Source organism: Eretmochelys imbricata, chromosome 12 (assembly GCF_965152235.1).
Source record: "Eretmochelys imbricata isolate rEreImb1 chromosome 12, rEreImb1.hap1, whole genome shotgun sequence".
NCBI classification, from domain to species: Eukaryota; Metazoa; Chordata; order Testudines; family Cheloniidae; genus Eretmochelys; species Eretmochelys imbricata.
Genome location: NC_135583.1, coordinates 6062600 through 6080299, shown reverse-complemented (window position 1 = coordinate 6080299; position 17700 = coordinate 6062600). Strand labels below are relative to the sequence as shown.

At 46.6% G+C, this 17700-nt stretch overlaps 1 protein-coding gene across 1 annotated transcript in view; it reads right to left on the bottom strand.

Annotated features, from left to right (window-relative positions):
* The window catches only part of PLEKHG4 (pleckstrin homology and RhoGEF domain containing G4), a 138140-nt gene that overhangs the window by 88587 nt on the left and 31853 nt on the right, over positions 1-17700 (bottom strand). Inside the window, exons 8-9 of the mRNA XM_077831409.1 lie at positions 7374-7460; positions 3137-3253 (exon numbers count right to left, since the gene is read on the bottom strand). Of these exons, the coding sequence (XP_077687535.1) occupies positions 3137-3253; positions 7374-7460 (204 nt within the window). The remainder of the gene's footprint in view (positions 1-3136; positions 3254-7373; positions 7461-17700) is intronic.

Here is a 17700-nt window from a genome sequence, read left to right as displayed (position 1 = left end):
TTCCCCAGATTCTTTCATTTTATTTCCATATATTTCCCTAGCTATTCCCCACCGTCTCTCATGCCCAATACGTTCTTGGAACATACTGGGGACAACTTTCTGTTTCAGAAGGTGGAGGAGATAATGAGGGAGATAACTATTTTAGACTTACTTCTAACAGGGAGGAATTGGTTGTGAATCTGAAGGTAGAAGACAATTTGAATGAAAGTGACCATGAAATAATAGATTTCATAATTCTAAGGAAAAGAAGGAGTGAGAGCAGCAGAATAAGGACAATGGACTTAAAAAAACCAGACTAACAAACTCAGAGATCTGGTAGGAAAGGTCCTATGGGAAGAAAATCTGAACCATAAAGAAGTTTAAGAGAGCTAGAAATTTCTCAGGGAGACTAAAATAAAGGCACAACAGCAAACTATCCCAATGCAAAGAACAGGAAGAATAGCAAGAGGCCAATATGGCTCCATCAGGTGTTCTTTGATGACCTGAAAATCAAAAAGGAATCCTACAAAAAGTGGAAACATGGACAAGTTTCTAAGGTGGAGTACAAAGAATAGCACAAACATGTAGGGACAAAATCAGAACGGCCAAGGCACAAAATGAGTTACATCCATTAAGGGAAATAAAAGGCAATAAGAAAAGGTTATTTAAATACATTAGGAGCAAGAGAAATACAAAGGAAAGTGAAGGTCCTCTCCATAGCAGAGAAGAAGAACTAATAGCTGATAAAAATCAAGAAGGCTGAGGTGTTTAATATTTTGGTCTGTAATTTTCACTCCATGCATCTGAAGAAGTGGGTTTTTTACCCACGAAAGCTTATGCCCAACTAAATCTGCTAGTCTTTAAGGTGCCACCGGACTCCTCGTTGTTTTTGTGGATACAGACTAACATGGCTACCCCCTAATACTTTGATTAAGGCTTTTGACACAGTCCCACACGACATTTTCATAATGAAACTAGGGAAATCTGTTCTACAAGAAAGTACTACTATGTGGGAACACGACTGATAAAGACTGTACTCAAAGAGTAGTTAACAACGGCACACTGTCAAACTGGGAGGGTGTATCTAGTGGGATCCTGCAGGGGTCAGCCCTGGGTCCAGAACTATTCAATATTTTCACTAACGACTGGGATAATGGAGTGGAGAGTATGTCTATCAAACCTGCAGATGATGCCAACCTGGGAGCGAACTCTGGAGGTCAGCATTAGAATTCAAAACAACCTTGACAATTTAGAGAACTGGTCTGAAAGCACAGGATGAAATTCAATAAAGTCAAGTGCACAATTCTGCACTCAGGAAGGAAAAAAATCAAAAGCACAACCACAAAGTGGGGAGCAAGTGGCTAGGTGGTAGCAGGGCTGTAAAGGTTCTGGGGGTTATTGTGGATCGCAAATTCAGTATGCAGTTGCAAAAAAAAGGTTAACGTCATTCTGGGATATATGAAGAGGAGTGTTGTATGTAAGACCTAGAAGATAATTGTATGATACTACTTGGCACTGGTGAGGCCTCAGCTGGAGTACTGTGTCCAATTCTGGGCACCATGCCTAAAGAAAGACATGTACAAATTGGAGAGAGTCCAGAGGAGAGTAACAAAAATGAGAAAAGGTTCAGAAAACCTGACCTCTGAGGAAAGGGTAAAAAAACCTGGGCATGTTTAGTCTTGAGGAAAGAAGACCGAGGGCGGATCTGGTAACAGCCTTCAAATCTGCTAAGGGCTATTAGGAAAAGAGGACGGTGATCAACTGTTCTCCATGTCTACGGAAGGTAGGACAAGACGCAATGGGTTTAATCTGCAGAAAGGCAGATTTAGATTAGAAACTAGAAAAATCTTTCTAACTCTCAGGGTAGTTACGCTCTGGAACAGGCTACCAAGGGAGGCTGTGGAATTCCCATTCTTGGTGGTTTTAAGAACAGGTTAGACAAACACCTGCCAGGGATGGTCTAGGTTTAATTGGCCCAGCCTCTGTGCAGAGGGCAGAACCAGACGACCTCTCGAGGACCCTTCCATCCCTACAGTTCCATGATTTCATGATTCGATATGGGTAGGGAAGAGAACTTTAATAATTATGTTTCTGATCGTCTTATATTTGAAGCAAGTTGAAATTAAGAGAGACAACCTCAATTTGCCATCAGAGGCACAGCAATTTAATCTGTGACATCTTGACAGACAGCTCAGCATTTCGGCATTGTTACATTGTGCCCTGCCCAGTAACTACGTCAGGGCAGAAAAAAGGCTGAATCCCTTGGAAGCAGAAGCCATAAAATTGGTGCTGTCCCAAACAAAGTTAGGCAAATCAAACACAAATGGAAACACTGCCGGTTTGTGCATGCTGCAGATGATCCTTGCGGGGAATCACAGAGGAAATGAACCCCCCCATACCCGAACATGTCGAATCACACATAGCAGTACTGCTAAAAATGTGGCTCTTATTGATACAGGAATACCCTGAAGTGTGTGGCACAAAGGAATTGAAGCTCCTTGCTGGCCTCCTGGGGTAGAATGTGGTGGCAAGTTTGGTAAAATCTGTCAGTCATCACTGCTGGAGGACAGGGGTGTTCTTAGCTCATCCAAGAACTCCAGCACCTGTGTTGTAAAGCTTTACGCGTGCCAGAAGCATAGTCTTCAGTGGGGAGTTTTTTATATATTCCAGGAAATCTGGCTCCAAGATAACAGAATTCTAACCAACTCTGATAACTTTGGAATGTTTATTATTGTAATTATTATTTGTTAAGTGGCGACATTATTCTGATCACTGATGAAGAGACAAACTTTAAGAGAGTCCCTGCCTTGGAGACCTGGGAGTGTACAAGAAGGAAGGAGTCTGTCTCCCCACCCTGGAGAGGGCTGCAATGATCCTGGTCCCTACTATCAGGGTCAGGCCGTGGTCTGGCCACTTGGCACATCTATAAACACTAACATGAGCACGGTAAGACATACATGCACAATGTAGGTGAGACATGGCTATCAGGGTAACCAGAACTTCACATCTCCCATCATTTGTAAGTTTCATATTTATTTGCTGCTATACCTTGCACTAACCCAGTTAATTATACAATGTTTCTCCTCTCTGGTGTATGGGAAATCTGGCCATAATCCTAGAAGCAGCCAGTGTAAAGACTGTTGCACACCTCACTCACCATGCGAAAGCTTAGCCAGTCCCGATGGCAGTAAGGGAAGGCTCCATCCAATTCCAGTGGCAGCTGCGTGCTGTCTATGTGCTTGTGGAGGGACTTCATGGAGGTGAGAAGTTCAATCTGAGAAGAAAAAAGCACATCTGCATCACATGTTGGCCTGCAGAAAGGCGCACCGGAGAGTCAAGAGTGTAACGTCTACGCTGCCAGAAAAGGTACGTTCTTAGCTCAGGTCAGAGAACATGCATCAAAGCAGCGAGTGAAGACACAGCAATTCAGCTTTTTACTCAGGTTAGTAGCTCAAGTTCAACCCCAGGCTTCCCTTATAGGCGTTAGTGGAGGAAAAAAGCCAAGTTGCTGGATCTTCAGTGTTATTTTAACCTGAGTTAGAACATAAGAACAGCCATACTGGGTCAGACCAAAGATCTGTCTAGCCCTGTATCCTGTCTTCCAACAATGGCCAATGCCAGGTGCTTCAGAGGGAATGAACAGAACAGGGAATCATCAAGTGATCCTTCCCCTGTCGTCCATTCCCAGCTTCTGGCAAACAGAGGCTAGGGACACCATCCCTGCCCATCCTGGCTAACAGTCATTGGTTTCAGAGTAGCAGCCATGTTAGTCTGTATCCGCAAAAAGAACAGGAGTACTTGTGGCACCTTACAGACTAACTAATTTATTTGAGCATAAGCTTCCGTGGGCTACAGCTCACTTCATCGGATGCATAGAATGGAACACATAGTAAGAAGATATATATATATATTCATACAGAGAACATGAAAAGGTGGAGTAAGAGGCTAATTAGTTAAGATGAGCTATTATCAGCAGGAGAAAACAAACTTTTGTAGTGATAATCAAGATGACCATTTAGACAGTTGACAAGAGGGTGTGAGGAAACTTAACATGGGGAAATAGATTCAATATGTGTACTGACCCAGCCACTCCCAGTCTCTATTCAAACCCAAGTTAACGGGATCTAGTTGGCATATTAATTCAAGCTCAGCAGTTTCTCACTGGAGTCTGTTTTTGAAGCTTTTCTGTTGCAGAATTGCCACCTTTAAATCTGTTACTGATCATTGATCATTGGCTAACCGGAGTCAAGAACACACCTATTTTTGTTGCAGTTCAGGCACACCCTACGAGGGGAGGGGAACAAGTACGGTGAACGTCTTTCTATTGATCCACTTTCCAGCAGGGCTAACAAGAGATCCCAGCTCTCTATGACAGCCTGAACCTCTACATGCACATGGGAGGTAAGTGCAATCCAATCACAAAGTGAAGAAAAAAACAAAAGCTCAGCAATCTTAGAATAATTCACTAGCTTCCCACTCTGTAGTTCAGTGAGCAAACTGGACGCAAAGCAGTGTGAAACGGAAGATTGAAAGGAGCCAGGAATTCCTCCAAAGCCAAAATTATCCGGTGGCGACAGAGCAAATCTCTGCCTTCCATGGTCACATGGCATGGTATGATTCATGCATGTTTACAAAGTTTCTGTGGGATTGTAAAACTGGCAATGGGCTTCCCAAAGTAACGTCCGGAGAAGCATCCTAACACAGCAGCCCTTCTCTGCTCCAATCACAGTGTGTCTCCGGTCTATGCCAGGAGTCATTTGCCACTTAGAGGGTACCCAAGATCCAATACACCCCAGCTTCCTCCCGTCAGAGGCTGCAGCTGAGCTGGTGCCATCCAAGAAACATAATACCCACTGGGAAAATGGACAAGAGCCGCTGAGAGAGCCTGCAGCGCTGGGCTGGGAGTGAGAAATTCAGACACAAACATCCAACATTCCTCTAGAGTTGCAAAGTTTCCATTTTCTCATTAAAACTGTGATTTTCCCTTTGATTCTCCTGTATGCCAATTTCTTTATTAATCTCTGTTCTGCCAGTTTCTGATCCCCTTGGATTTGGCAGCTTTCACTTGTTTAAAACTTTTTTTCCCATTCATTACTTTGGTTGTTTTCACCCACACAGATATTCCTCCATATCCCTTGCTCTATGTCCCTCACACACACACACACACACACAAAATGCTCCCCTGCGTGTGAATGATCGGTAACAAATGCCTCCAGCTTATCACCTTTGCTCATTCTCTTTGTAACCAGAGATGGCCAGACTCCGCACACACAGCCACATTAAAACAACTTCTCCCAAAATGAATCTCAGAGCATTCAGGACCTTTTTCAGTAGGAATCCTGGGTGAAATCCTGTCTCCACTGAAGTCAATGGGAGCTTTGACTTCAAAGGAGCTAGGGCTTCATCCCAGGTCTCGTGGCTCCTTACACATTTACAACTGAGGTCATGTCTGACTCAAGCACTGACAGCATGCTGAGTCCAATCCTCCACTCACTCACCTGCAGGCAATTCAGATTTTGAGCTCTTTGGAACAATGATTGTCCTGCTATATCATGTATGAACAGTATCCAGCAAAAGGGGCCTGTGATGGGGTATGCAGCAAACCCCATGCTGGGTAACACAGGTTAACAGGATAATGTGGGCCCCGCCCCATCACATCTGGGAGAGCTTAAAAGGGAGAAACCCAGCTCAGCTGATGCAGACCAGACCAGACCAGACCAGACCTGACCTGACCTGACCTGACCTCCCCTCCCCTCCAGTCCTCAGCTCCTCAATGAACCCTCCCTGAGGGAAAGGAGGTCCCAATGCTGACTCACCTTGAGAGGGAACCATTCCCCTTTATTACCTGTGAACTCAGCCCAAGAAGTGCCCTCTGAAGGAAGAGAGCCTACGTCCAGCTTTGGGATGATTCCTTTGGGTTATTTCCCTTGTTGTTCTGTTCACTGACAACCCCAGAAGGGGCCGACTACCCAGGGCCCAACCAGAGGGCTCTCAGAACTGCAGTGGGGAAAATGCCCAGATATCACAGAGCAGTGGCTTGGGTGAGTGCTTGGGCCCTGCCCAGAGCCTTAGCGTGTCCCTGGTGAAGGAACACTGGTGATGCATGCCTTGTCATCACTTCCTCAGTATGAATCAGGAGGCCTTCTCTATTGCCCCCTCCTCCTTGTGCAATTACAATTATTTTTACAGCTGCTGTGCTCCCACCCTACAAATAATACACTTTTGGATGCTGCTCTATCAATTTTAACTCACTGAAGTCACACCGCAGCTGCACAGTCAGAACTGCAGGTGATCAGGGGACGCAGAAGTTAAGCTTCCGACAGCCACACTAACTCAGCCACGTTGTGCATCTTGTATGTTTTGAGGTTTACATTTTGCAACCATCAGTAGTATATTAAGCTACTCCTTTAACATGCCTCTCCCTCTGTGTTGGACCTTTCTGTGTTGAGCTTCCTGGAGTCACAGAACAGCGCCTCCGCCATAGAGTTCAAGGCCAGGAGGGGCTGCATCTAGTCCAGTGTTTCTCGCATGCGGCCACAGTCATCTGGGCTGTGCTGGGGGGGTGCAAAGCAGTGGCCCCTCTCCCAGGGCCACCAGCAGCGGTGGGGTCCTGCCCCCCTCCAGAGAGAAAAACTCTGGAGGTGCAGGCAGCTGGTGAATTCCCCACTTTCCCAGGGGTAGGGGAGGCAGGCTTTGGCAATGGGGCTTTGAGCTCCGTCCACATGGTGGCAGGCTCTGGTTCCAGGCTCTGGCCCCAGGCTCACCACCCCCGCCATTGTCCTTGGGCCCCACTGCCTCCCTGCCCGCCTCCCCATTCAGGACTTAAATTTGTCCCAGGGCTTGCCGGGATTGAGTAAGTCTGGTGTGAAAAGTGATATTAACAAACACATAAATAACACTTTTCACAGCAGAAGACTTACCAGCTAGCAAGTCTTAGAAGAAGAAAAAGCGCAACCAAAAAAGCAAAACAAACAACAAAAAGACAAAAACATGCAAAGCACCTTATTTGTGTTTCTATTTTGGTTAGGTCCAGTAAAGAATAGAGACAACGAGGAGTCTGGTGGCACCTTAAAGACTAACAGATTTATTTGGGCATAAGATTTCATGGGTAAAAAACCCCACTTCTTCAGATGCATGGAGTGAAAATTACAGATACAGGCATAAATATACTGACACACGAAGAGAAGGGACTTACCTCACAAGTGGAGAACCAATGGTGACAAGGCCAATTCAGTCAGGGTGGATGTGGTTCACCCCCAATAATAGATGAGGAGGTGTCAATACCAAGAGAGGGGAAAATTGCTACAAATTAGTGCACAGAGTGCTCACTGTTCAGAGGCTTAACACAAGTATCAGGAGCTCCCCAGCAGTTCCTGAATGAATGATTCCATTACCTGCACCGCTGTTGGCTTCTCCATCCGAAACGTGAGCTCTCTTTCAACAAGCAGGAGAACTCCGTGAATACAATGAGGAACCATGTCCTGTAACAGAGAACAGAGCACAGATCTCTTACGAGCTGGATGGATTGCTTAGGCGTATGTGTGACATTGCACCCCTTAAGGCTTTATGGAAATATGCTTATGAACGTGTATATGACATAACTGGAATATGTTTTATGACACATATGCCATGTAACATATCTCTGAAAAGGTTATTATCCACTGAATCTAATCATCCCATTTGTATGCATGTATCATTTTTGTATTTGAAATTATGAATATTGGCTGTATACTTGTTGAATTTTAAATAGCCTCAGTAAAGCATTTGGTCAGCTTCCTGAGAAGGGAATGTGCAAATTAAGTGCCCAATCAAGAAACACTTAATGGACAATGGATCTTGGAAGGCTCCAATCCACATAAGAAGTTTATTTGAGGACTTTCAAGGTAGCATGTGAACCATTGCTGCTACCTGTAAGGTCTGAGTCGTACGTGGACATGTGACTTGCCCATGTGACTCCAAAACTCCATCTTGTAGCTGGAATTCTACACAGGGGAAGGGTGGGGTGTCCACCCACAAGAGAAAGTCTATTTAAACCCCTGGGAGACCTCTCCATTTTGTCAGCTGCTGGCTCAAGAGATAGCCTCTCCACCGCCAAGGATACCTGAAAGAAACTGGAACAAAGGACAGTAACTACAGGGTGGGTGAGCGATTGCTGGACCCAGACTAGAAGGAGGCTAGTCTGTAAAAGGAAGCTTACTAGAACACCTCTGAAGGTGAGGTTTTATCTGTATTCAGTTTTCTTACTGTATTAGGCATAGACTTGAGTGTTCTATTTCATTTTGCTTGGTAATTCACTTTGTTCTGTCTGTTAGTACTTGGAACTACTTAAATCCTACTTTCTGCATTTAATAAAATCACTTCTTATGTATTATTTAACCCAGAGTATGCATTAATACCGGGGGGGGGGGAACAGCTGTGCGTATCTCTCTATCAGTGTTATAGAGGGCAAACATTTTGAGTTTACCTTTATATAGGGTAAAACGGATTACTCTGGGGTTTGGACCCCATTGGGTGTTGGGCATCTGAATGTTAGAGACAGGAACACTTCTTACGCTGCTTTCAGTTAAGCCTGCAGCTTGTGGGACGTGGTTCAGACCTGGGTCTGTGTTTGTAGCCGGCAAGCATGTCTGGCACTATCAGGCAGGGCTCTGGAGTCCTAAATTGGCAGGGAAAGCAGGGGCAGAAGTAGTCTTGGCTCATCAGTTGGCAGCCCCATGGGGTCTTCTGTGATCCAACCCATCACATTATGTACCATTATTTTATTTCAACACAAGAGATTGCAATGCCTTCTTCAAAGATAGCTGCAATTCAAACTGGAGGGCACAGTCTCCCCTTAAGGAGCAGGCAGTTATACCTGTTGGTGAGGGTCTTCCCTAAAGAGAATGTACTCTCCAAGCTGTTAGCCCTGCAGTTACCTTAGGGAAACACTGACCAGAGTCAGGTTACCTGGATGCAGTAAAAAGTTGCCTTTTTCGCCAGGCACTGTCCCTACCTGAAAAGTGGCATTTTCCTCACAATGCCAGCAATTTTGTGTTCTTTACTTAACTTCTCCCAGCCCAGCACCAAGGACTTGCCTCCAGCCACCAGCATTAACAGACAGAAGCACCAAAATTCAAGGATGTCCTGGCAGCTGTGGCCTCAAACTCTCTCTCTCTGCTCCAGCAGGAGGTCTCTAAGTGGGAGAGCATTCCACAGGGAAGTTAGAGACAGGCACAAAGAGCTAAGACAGGAGTAAAGAAAATGGACTATGTGAATAGTGGGGTTGCTAACCAAATCATGGCTTGGTTTGGACGCAGGGAAGGCTTCATATTTTAGCAAGTGTTCTAATAGGAGCTCTTCCAATAAAAGGCTATAGGAAAGCCTTTGCCCAAGCTAAATTGTGAGGGTCTCTGGATTGGTAAAGCCAAAATATCAGAAATAAAATATTAAGCAACTGTGATGGGTGTCCACCCCACACAAGACTTGAAAGGTTAAGGTGGTGAGGGGGGGCCAATTAACTGCCCAAGCTGCACCTGGAGAAGGAGCCAGGGAGCAAGGATTAATTAGACAAGGCTCAGCTGAAAAGAACAGGAGGGGCCTGTCTAAAGCCCAGGAGCTGAGAGCAGCAGGGGGGCTTCAGGGAAGTAGTCTGCAGTCATTCCCTGGGGGAAGGGAGGTGTGTTTGGGGCGATAGAGCTAGGTAGCCTACAGCTACTCCCTGGAAGGAGGGAGTCTGGGCTGGCAACCCCAGAGCAGGGGGAGAGCCAGGAAGGCAGGAAAAGCAGCAACGTATGGGGTAGGGCAGACCTTGGCTGCTGAGAGGGGCCCTGAGCTGAAACCTGGTATAGAAGGTGGGCGCAGTTTTCTCTACCAGCCACCAGGGAAGTAGTACGGACCAGACAGCGGCGAACAGACCGCCTGGGACAATTCACCTTGGAAGACTTTGATACCCCAGAGGGGGAGGATGATAGCCACCTGGTTGGAGGGCCAAGTCATGAACAAGAAGCTGCAGCTCCTGGGGCAAGAGGTGCAACAGGGTGAGAGAAGACAGGTGAAGGGACTGCCAGAGGAAGGTGCAGCACCTGGAAAGAGTTAATCCCCAGAGCATCCAGGAGGAGGTGCCCTGGTGCCGAGTGAAACCCCCTGACAGCAACAAACAAATTATTTTGGTATGGCTTCAGCTGCAATCTGTCCAGAAGAAATGCAATTGACCGGCAAGCCTTTGACAGGAGAACTCTGTAACCATGTTCTCCAGCGACCTTTAAGGACGTAACACCCAAAGTGAGCAGCAGCATAAGCAAACAAAGTAGGCAATCACAGGGAAACGCAGGGGATGATGAACTCCAGCGAATGGCGCTGCAGATTGCTTTAACAGTCTCCCATTTCTACCCCATCGGCTGAACTTGACTCTAAATTAATGGCTTGAGAGCCAGCTCTAAGAATACAGTTCTGCCTCAGCTCTCACTGTGAAAGGTAGAAGAAGCTGTCCAAGTCTAATGTCTTGAATCCTAGAGGTGCTTCCCTTTAACTGATCTAGTCATTGGTCTTTCTTTTGATCGAGAAATGAAAGGCCGATGTTCAGAGAGGCCCAATTCAGGATTCTACAAATACCAGGGCCATAACCGCAGTGGAGATCTCTGGGCAAGGAAACAGACTTTTCCTTATGCTAAAGAAGGATCTCTCCTCACCCCACCCCCTTGTATGAGTGGGATACAATGCCCTTCTAAGCCTACAGCGGTTTTTCTGAATAGTTTGTTTACCTTTTCATTTGACCACTGACAAATGTCAGCAAAAGGCCAGAACAGCACACAGGACACACAACTAGCTCAGAATTACTGGAGTAAAAACTGGAGATCACCTGGGAGGGGAAGGGAGAGGGGAGAGAGACATAGATCACAGCTGTACAGACATTCTGAAATTTGAATGGTGTGTCTGCTGGACAGTGCGGGTGGGTGAAGATGAACTATCGTTTCCAGACAGCTGGTGGCACTGAACATTTATATTTAATTAGGCTCCCCACCACCACCTTTCTTTTCCTCCTACCTGCTTGCATAATAGAGTCATGATGCTACTGTTCTGACAGCCCAATAATTTCTGAGAACACACGATGAGACTGTAAAATTGGAATTATGATTACAGATAACCAGAAAGTGTGTGTGGGGGGGGTAGGGGTTCCTTTGGAAATTTTCATTGAAAAACTAAAATTTTCATCCAAAAACTGTCAGAGACAGACATTTTTTTAGTTTTCCAGAAAAAAAAAATGTCAGAGGACTGGGTAGTAGGTGGCCAGGCCTAGTGGTCAGAGTAGGAGTCAGGCCTAGTGGTCGGCATCTGAACACCAGAGCCCAGGGTTGAGACAGGGCCAGACCCAGGAAGCAGGGCCAAAGATCAGAAGCAGAGTCAGAGTCCAAATGCCAGAGCCAAAGGTGCAGATGGAGTCAGGAATCAGAGCCAAGGGTCAGAACTGGATTACCAGAAGTCAGGGAAGGCAGGATCAGGGCTGGTTCTGAAGCAGAACCAAGGCTGGAACAGGATGGGAACATGGCTGGGTGCAGGGCAGGATGTGGGCTGGAGCTGTGGAGGAGCAAAGTAGGAGCAGGGCTTGGGGAGACAAGCACAGGAAGGCAGAGAGTCTGTGGGCATGTGCATTGAACAGCCAGCAAGCTGTTGATGCTGCTAGGTTTAAGAACCGGCCTGCTGGCTTCTTTAGCCAGTCAAGCAGGGTGGTCCATCAGGCTGCCTAGGATGTCAGGAGTACTGAGCAGGTGCAGCTAAGGGCCGTACTCCTGACAGAAAATGGAATATTTCCAAGGAAAGCAGACACTTTCCACAACAGTTTTTGTTTTGTCAGAAGCTCAATTATCAGTTGGAAAAAAGTTAAAAGAACAATTTTGACCAGACCTAATTCTGACTTGCAGGTTGAATGCAGCAGAAGGAGGGACTGGTGCACAAGAGGTTAGAAAGGGAAGGGCAGAATCTGAGCAGGCAAGAGGCTGGCAAAGGAAACTTCCTATAGCTCACAATCTATTTTTGGTTTCTTGCTTGCAGTGTTGTTGTAGCTGCGTTGGTCCCAGGATATTAGAGAGACAAGGTGGGCGAAGTAGTATTTTTTCTGGACCAACTTCTGCTGGTGAAAGAGACAAGCTTTCAAGTTTACATAGAGTTCTGTCTCTCTAATCTCTTTGTTTACATTTTCACTAATAAGATGACACCATGCTAGAAGGGGTCCCAAGCACTTTGGAGGACAGGGTTAGAATTCAAAAGGACTTTAACAAATGAGAGAATTGATCAGAAAGCAACAGCATGAAATTCAATAGATAAGTGCAAAGGACTACACTGAGGAAGGAAAAACCAAAGGCACCACTACAAAATGGGGAATAGCTGGCTAGGTGTAATTCTGCTGAAAACTATCTGGGGTTACAGTGGATCAGAAATTGAATATGAGTCAATGAGATGCAATTGTGAAAACAGCTAATATCATTCTGCGGTGTATTAACAGGAGTGTTGAACGTAGGACACGAGGTAATTGCCCCACTCTACTCAGCACTTGTGAGGTGTCAGCTGGATACTGTGTCCAGTTTTGCCCACACTTTAGGAAAGATGTGGACAAATTGGAGAGTCTAGAGTAGAGCAACAAAAATCTGACCTATAAGGAAAGGGTAAAAAAACTGGGTATGATTAGTTTTGAGAAAAGAAGACTGACGGGGGACCTGAGAGTCTTCAAATATGTTAAGTATGTTATAAAGAGAATGGTGATCAATTGTTCTCCATGTCTACTGAAGGTACAACAAGAAGTTGTTCCTTGACTTTAGCAAAACTTTTGACACGGTCTCCAATAGTATTCTTGCCAGCAAGTTAAAGAAGTGTGGATTGGATGAATGAACTATAAGGTGGAGAGAAAGCTGGCTAGATTGTCGGGCTCAACACGTAGTGATCAATGGCTCCATGTCTAGTTGGCAGCCGGTATCAAGTGGAGTGCCCCAAGGGTCGGTCCTTGGGCCAGTTTTGTTCAATATCTTCATAAATGATCTGGAGGATGGCGTGGATTGCACCCTCAGCAAGTTTGCAGATGACACTAAACTGGGAGGAGAGGTAGAATTGCTGGACGGTAGGGATAGGATACAGAGAGCCCTAGACAAATTAGAGGATTGGGCCAAAAGAAATCTGATGAGGTTCAACAAGGACAAGTGCAGAGTCCTGCACTTAGGACGGAAGAATCCCATGCACCGTTACAGACTAGGGACCGAAAGGGTAGGCAGCAGTTCTGCAGAAAAGGACCTAGGGGTTAAAGTGGACGAGAAGCTGGATATGAGTCAACAGTGTGCCCTTGTTGCCAAGAAGGCCAATGGCATTTTGGGATGTATAAGTCGGGGCATTGCAAGCAGATCGAGGGATGTGATCACTCCCCTCTATTCGACATTGGTGAGGCCTCATCTGGAGTACTGTGTCCAGTTTTGGGCCCCACACGACAAGAAGGATGTGGAAAAATTGGAAAACGTCCAGCGGAGGGCAACAAAAATGATTAGGGGACTGGAACACATGACTTATGAGGAGAGGCTGAGGGAACTGGGATTGTTTAGTATGCAGAAGAGAAGAAAGAGGGGGGATTTGATAGCTGCTTTCAACTACCTGAAAGGGGATTCCGAAGAGGATGGATCTAGATGTTCTCAGTGGTAGCAGAGGACAGAACAAGCAGTGATGGTCTCAAGTTGCATCACTTTAGGTTTAGGTTGGAAATTAGGAAAAACTCTTTCACTCGGAGGGTGGTGAAACACTGGAATGGGTTACCTAGGGAGGTGGTGGAATCTCCTTCCTTGGAGGTTTTTAAGGTCAGGCTTGACAAAGCCCTGGCTGGGATGATTTAGTTGGGGATTGGTCCTGCTTTGAGCAGGGGGTTGGACTAGATGACCTCCTGAGGTCCCTTCCAACCCTGAGATTCTATGATTCTAAGTAATGGGCTTAATCTGCAGCAAGGGAGATTTAGGTTATTTAGTAAGAAAAACTTTTTAACTCTCAGGGTGGTTAAGCTCCTGAACAGGCTTCCAAGGGAGGTTGTGGAATCCCCATCACCGGAGGTTTTTAAAAACTGGTTAAAGAAACACCTGTCAGGGATGGTCTAGGCCAGTGGTTTTAAAACTTTTTTTCTGGCCACCCAGTTGAAGAAAATTGTTGATGCCCACGACACAATTGGGCTGCGAATGAGGGGTTTGAGGTGTGGGAGGGGCTCAGGGCTGGGGCAAAACGGTTGGGGTGCAGGGGTGAAGGCTCCAGGGTGGGGCTTGGAATGAGGGGTTCAGGATGTGGGAGGGGGCTCTGGGCTGGGGATGCAGGCTCTGGGGTGGGGCCAGGGATGAGGGGATTGGGGTGCAGGAAGGGGTTCCTGGTTTGGTGGGAGTTGCGGGCTTATCTCGGGCAGCTCCTGGTCAGTGGCGCAGCGGGGGTACAGAGGCAGGCTTCCTGCCTGTCCTGGCACCGCGGACCGCGCTGCGTCCCAGAAGCAGCCAGCAGCAGGTCTGGCTCCTAGGCGGAGGCGCGCAAGCAGATCCACGCGGCTCTCGCCCGTGTGCACTGCCCCCACCAGCCCCCATTGGCCGGGAACCAGCCAATGGGAGTGCAGAGCTGAGGCTTGGGGCGGGGGCAGCGCACGGAGCCCCGTGGCCACCCCGCCTAGGAGCCAGACCTGCTGCTGGCTACTTCCAGGGCACAGCACAGAGTCAGAACAGGTAGGAACTAGCCTGCCTTAGCCAGGCAGCACTGCCGCTGGGACTTTTAACCCAGCAGGCCTATTCCTAGCTATTCTGGGGCCCTACGCATACCCCCCGCGGGGTGTGGGCGGGGGCCCAAGCCTCTGCGGGGGGGGGGGGGGCTGGCTTGGGAGGCAGGGGGGAACCACTCCCCAGCACTCACCAGTGGTGAGTGGAGGCCCGGCCCTGCTGCAGTCCTCAGGGGAGTGCGGGCAGGGCAAGGATGGGGGCTTTGGGGAAGGGGTGGAGTGGGGGCGGGGCTGGGGTGGAGCAGGGGTGGGAAGAGGCAGGGCTATCTAAGGGCTTATTAACTAGGACAAAGGAATGAGAGTTATTTATCAGTTGAAGTAAGGAAACATACACACACATGAGTTACCATGTAAATCCTAAGAATGACAGAGTTGTATGATCTGTCAATTCAAGGTGTCTTTCAGGGCAGACCCAGGGGGCAGCTCCTGGAGATCTCTGGTTTCTCTTTAGAGTCTCTGGCCCTTCAGAGTTCAAACAGCCAAAAAAGATTCAGTTTCTTCTTGTCAGGGATTTTTATTCCCTTCCCCTAGAGTTCAAGAAGATGGGACAAGTTCACATGCATATCTCTCCTTCTTGGGTGGGGGGAACAATCAACAAAGTCTTTTGTCCTCTGATGCTCCACAGTGGTTTGTCCGGTGTCTGTGGGCCTTCTTTTGCTGGGCAGGAGATAACACCTCCTGTGGCAAACTACTATTTTACAATTGGTAATGTTTCTCTCCCAACTGTGGGGGGGGGGTGTTACCGTTTCAGAGCAAACATTTAAATATTACCTTATAACATGGGATAGAGATATTATCAGTGAGATTAATGCATGCGGCAATTTACAAACATTTCATTGAATCTAAACATGAAATACATTCTTATAAGTCTCATACCTATTTTGAGCAGAACTAACATACAGGTGACCTACTCTGGTCTCCAGCCACAAGCTTGTCAGTTCTTAGCTAATGCCTGCAGCCTGGGCTAGAGCTGGCATCTGGTTTGCCAGCATCAGTTTTCTTTACAGGGAAAGATTGTGGTTTGAATTTTGCGTGCCAACACAAACTTTTAATCCTGTAATCTGCTGGTTCTGCATGTCGAAATGGGAAAAGGGTGGCAGTGGAAAGTGTGTGTGAGGGCAACAGAAAGAGCAACAGTTTGCAACAGGCAGTTTCCCGTGTTGGTCTTGCCTTTTAAGGGAGATGGTTGATGCATGAAATGTATATCTCTGTATTCTCAGCTAAAACTGATCCAGGTCCTCCATAAAACAGGAAGATTCCAAATACTTGAAAGACATTTCCTTTACTCTTGTAAGTAGCATTTGGATCAGCTAACGATGAAGCATAGTAATCTAGGGCCTGTAGTCTTCATATTGAAGCAGAGAGCTAACATCACGGGCTGCTGGTCCTTTATTTAAAATTTTAGGAGTGTCATGCTGTTCATTAGCAGAGTCCATTAGGAAGCCAGAAGATGGGTTCTTGAAGTTTTGTGCTTGATAAGGAAGGTGGCGGGAAGATGCTAACCCTTTATCTATTTGAAAAGTCTCACATTTGTTTTGGGTCTTATGATTTTTTTCTTTATAAAATCAATGTGCTCCCAATATGCTGAGGCCTAGACATATCAGTGAGAGGGGGCATTGTGTCCATAGCCGAATCTCCACATGCGGAACAGAGTTCACTTTTGTTTGATTTTAGTTAGAAGGTCTTAGAATCATAGAATCTTACAAATGTCAAGGCTGGAAGGGACCTTGAGAAATCATCTAGTCTGTCCCCTTGTGCTGAGGCAGGAGAAGGTACGCCTAGACTAATGGTTTTCAAACCGTGGGTCGCGACTCAGAACTGGGTCATGGAATGGAGGGGACAGGGTCGCGGCAGCTCTGGTCAGCACCACTGACTGGGTCGTTAAAAGGTGGCAAGACAGACTGGAGAGTCTCAGGAGACTGTCTGTGACTCCATGGTAAGACTGTTATAATGATCCAGGAGTTCACATTTGGTACCAGCTTTGTGAAATCTAATTATGGAACACACCACCAGTTTCGGGTGTCTGCCCTGTTTTTGACTGTTTGCCCTGAGGTAGGCATTCCTGGTTGTGAGCCACACCAGAGAGTGTGACAAAAACAAGCAGAGAAAAATCCTGCAGGTGTTAGATCACTAATTACCCTTCAGAATTTCACTGTGCACTGGCCCAGTCCTGCTGCTCATTAACCAAAGAGCTGCCCAGTGGCACTGCACAGCAGCCATGAAAGTCACCTGGCTTTCTGCTGTGCAGAGATGAGGAGAGCTTTCTAACCCATTTGCTCAGCAACTACAAGAGTCCATAACTTGTGAGGAGAAGAGGGAAATTAGGTAGCCAGGAAGGCTATAAAGATTGACATTTCCCCTCTGATGGGCAGTTAACATTACATCCTAGGAACAACAGCCAGAACAAGTTCTCAGCACGGGTATCACTCCCTAACTTCACTGGTCATACAGTATAATCAGTGTATACTGATGACAGCTCTTCCACAAAGAGCAGTGTCCTGGAGAGAACCTGAAAGATTCTGCAAAGCAGCCCAGTCAGACAGAGATATGTGGAAATGACATGCTTTGTTCTGTATCAACAGGGTGTAGTGGGATCATGCTACACTCCGTTTTAAGCAGAATACGGAAACATATTTGATTTTTCTTACAAAATACATATGCTGTTGGAAGCTTCTGTATTGCTGAAAGAAGTCTGTATCTATGGAAGTATGAGCATGACTGATAGGTATAAAGTATCTGCACCTAAGGCACAAAGGCTTAAATTCACAAAAGTACTTAGGTATCCAAGTCCCAGTTCCAGGCTCCACTGCGATTCACAAAACTTCCACTGAACTTTGTAGCCACCTAAACTCACTAAACTTTGCAGTAAAAGATCCCTAGCTGCCTATGTGTATGCCTCTGGGCTTGTACACAGCTGCCTCCCTCATTCTAGGTATCCAGACACCTAAGCCCCAGGACGATTCACAAAC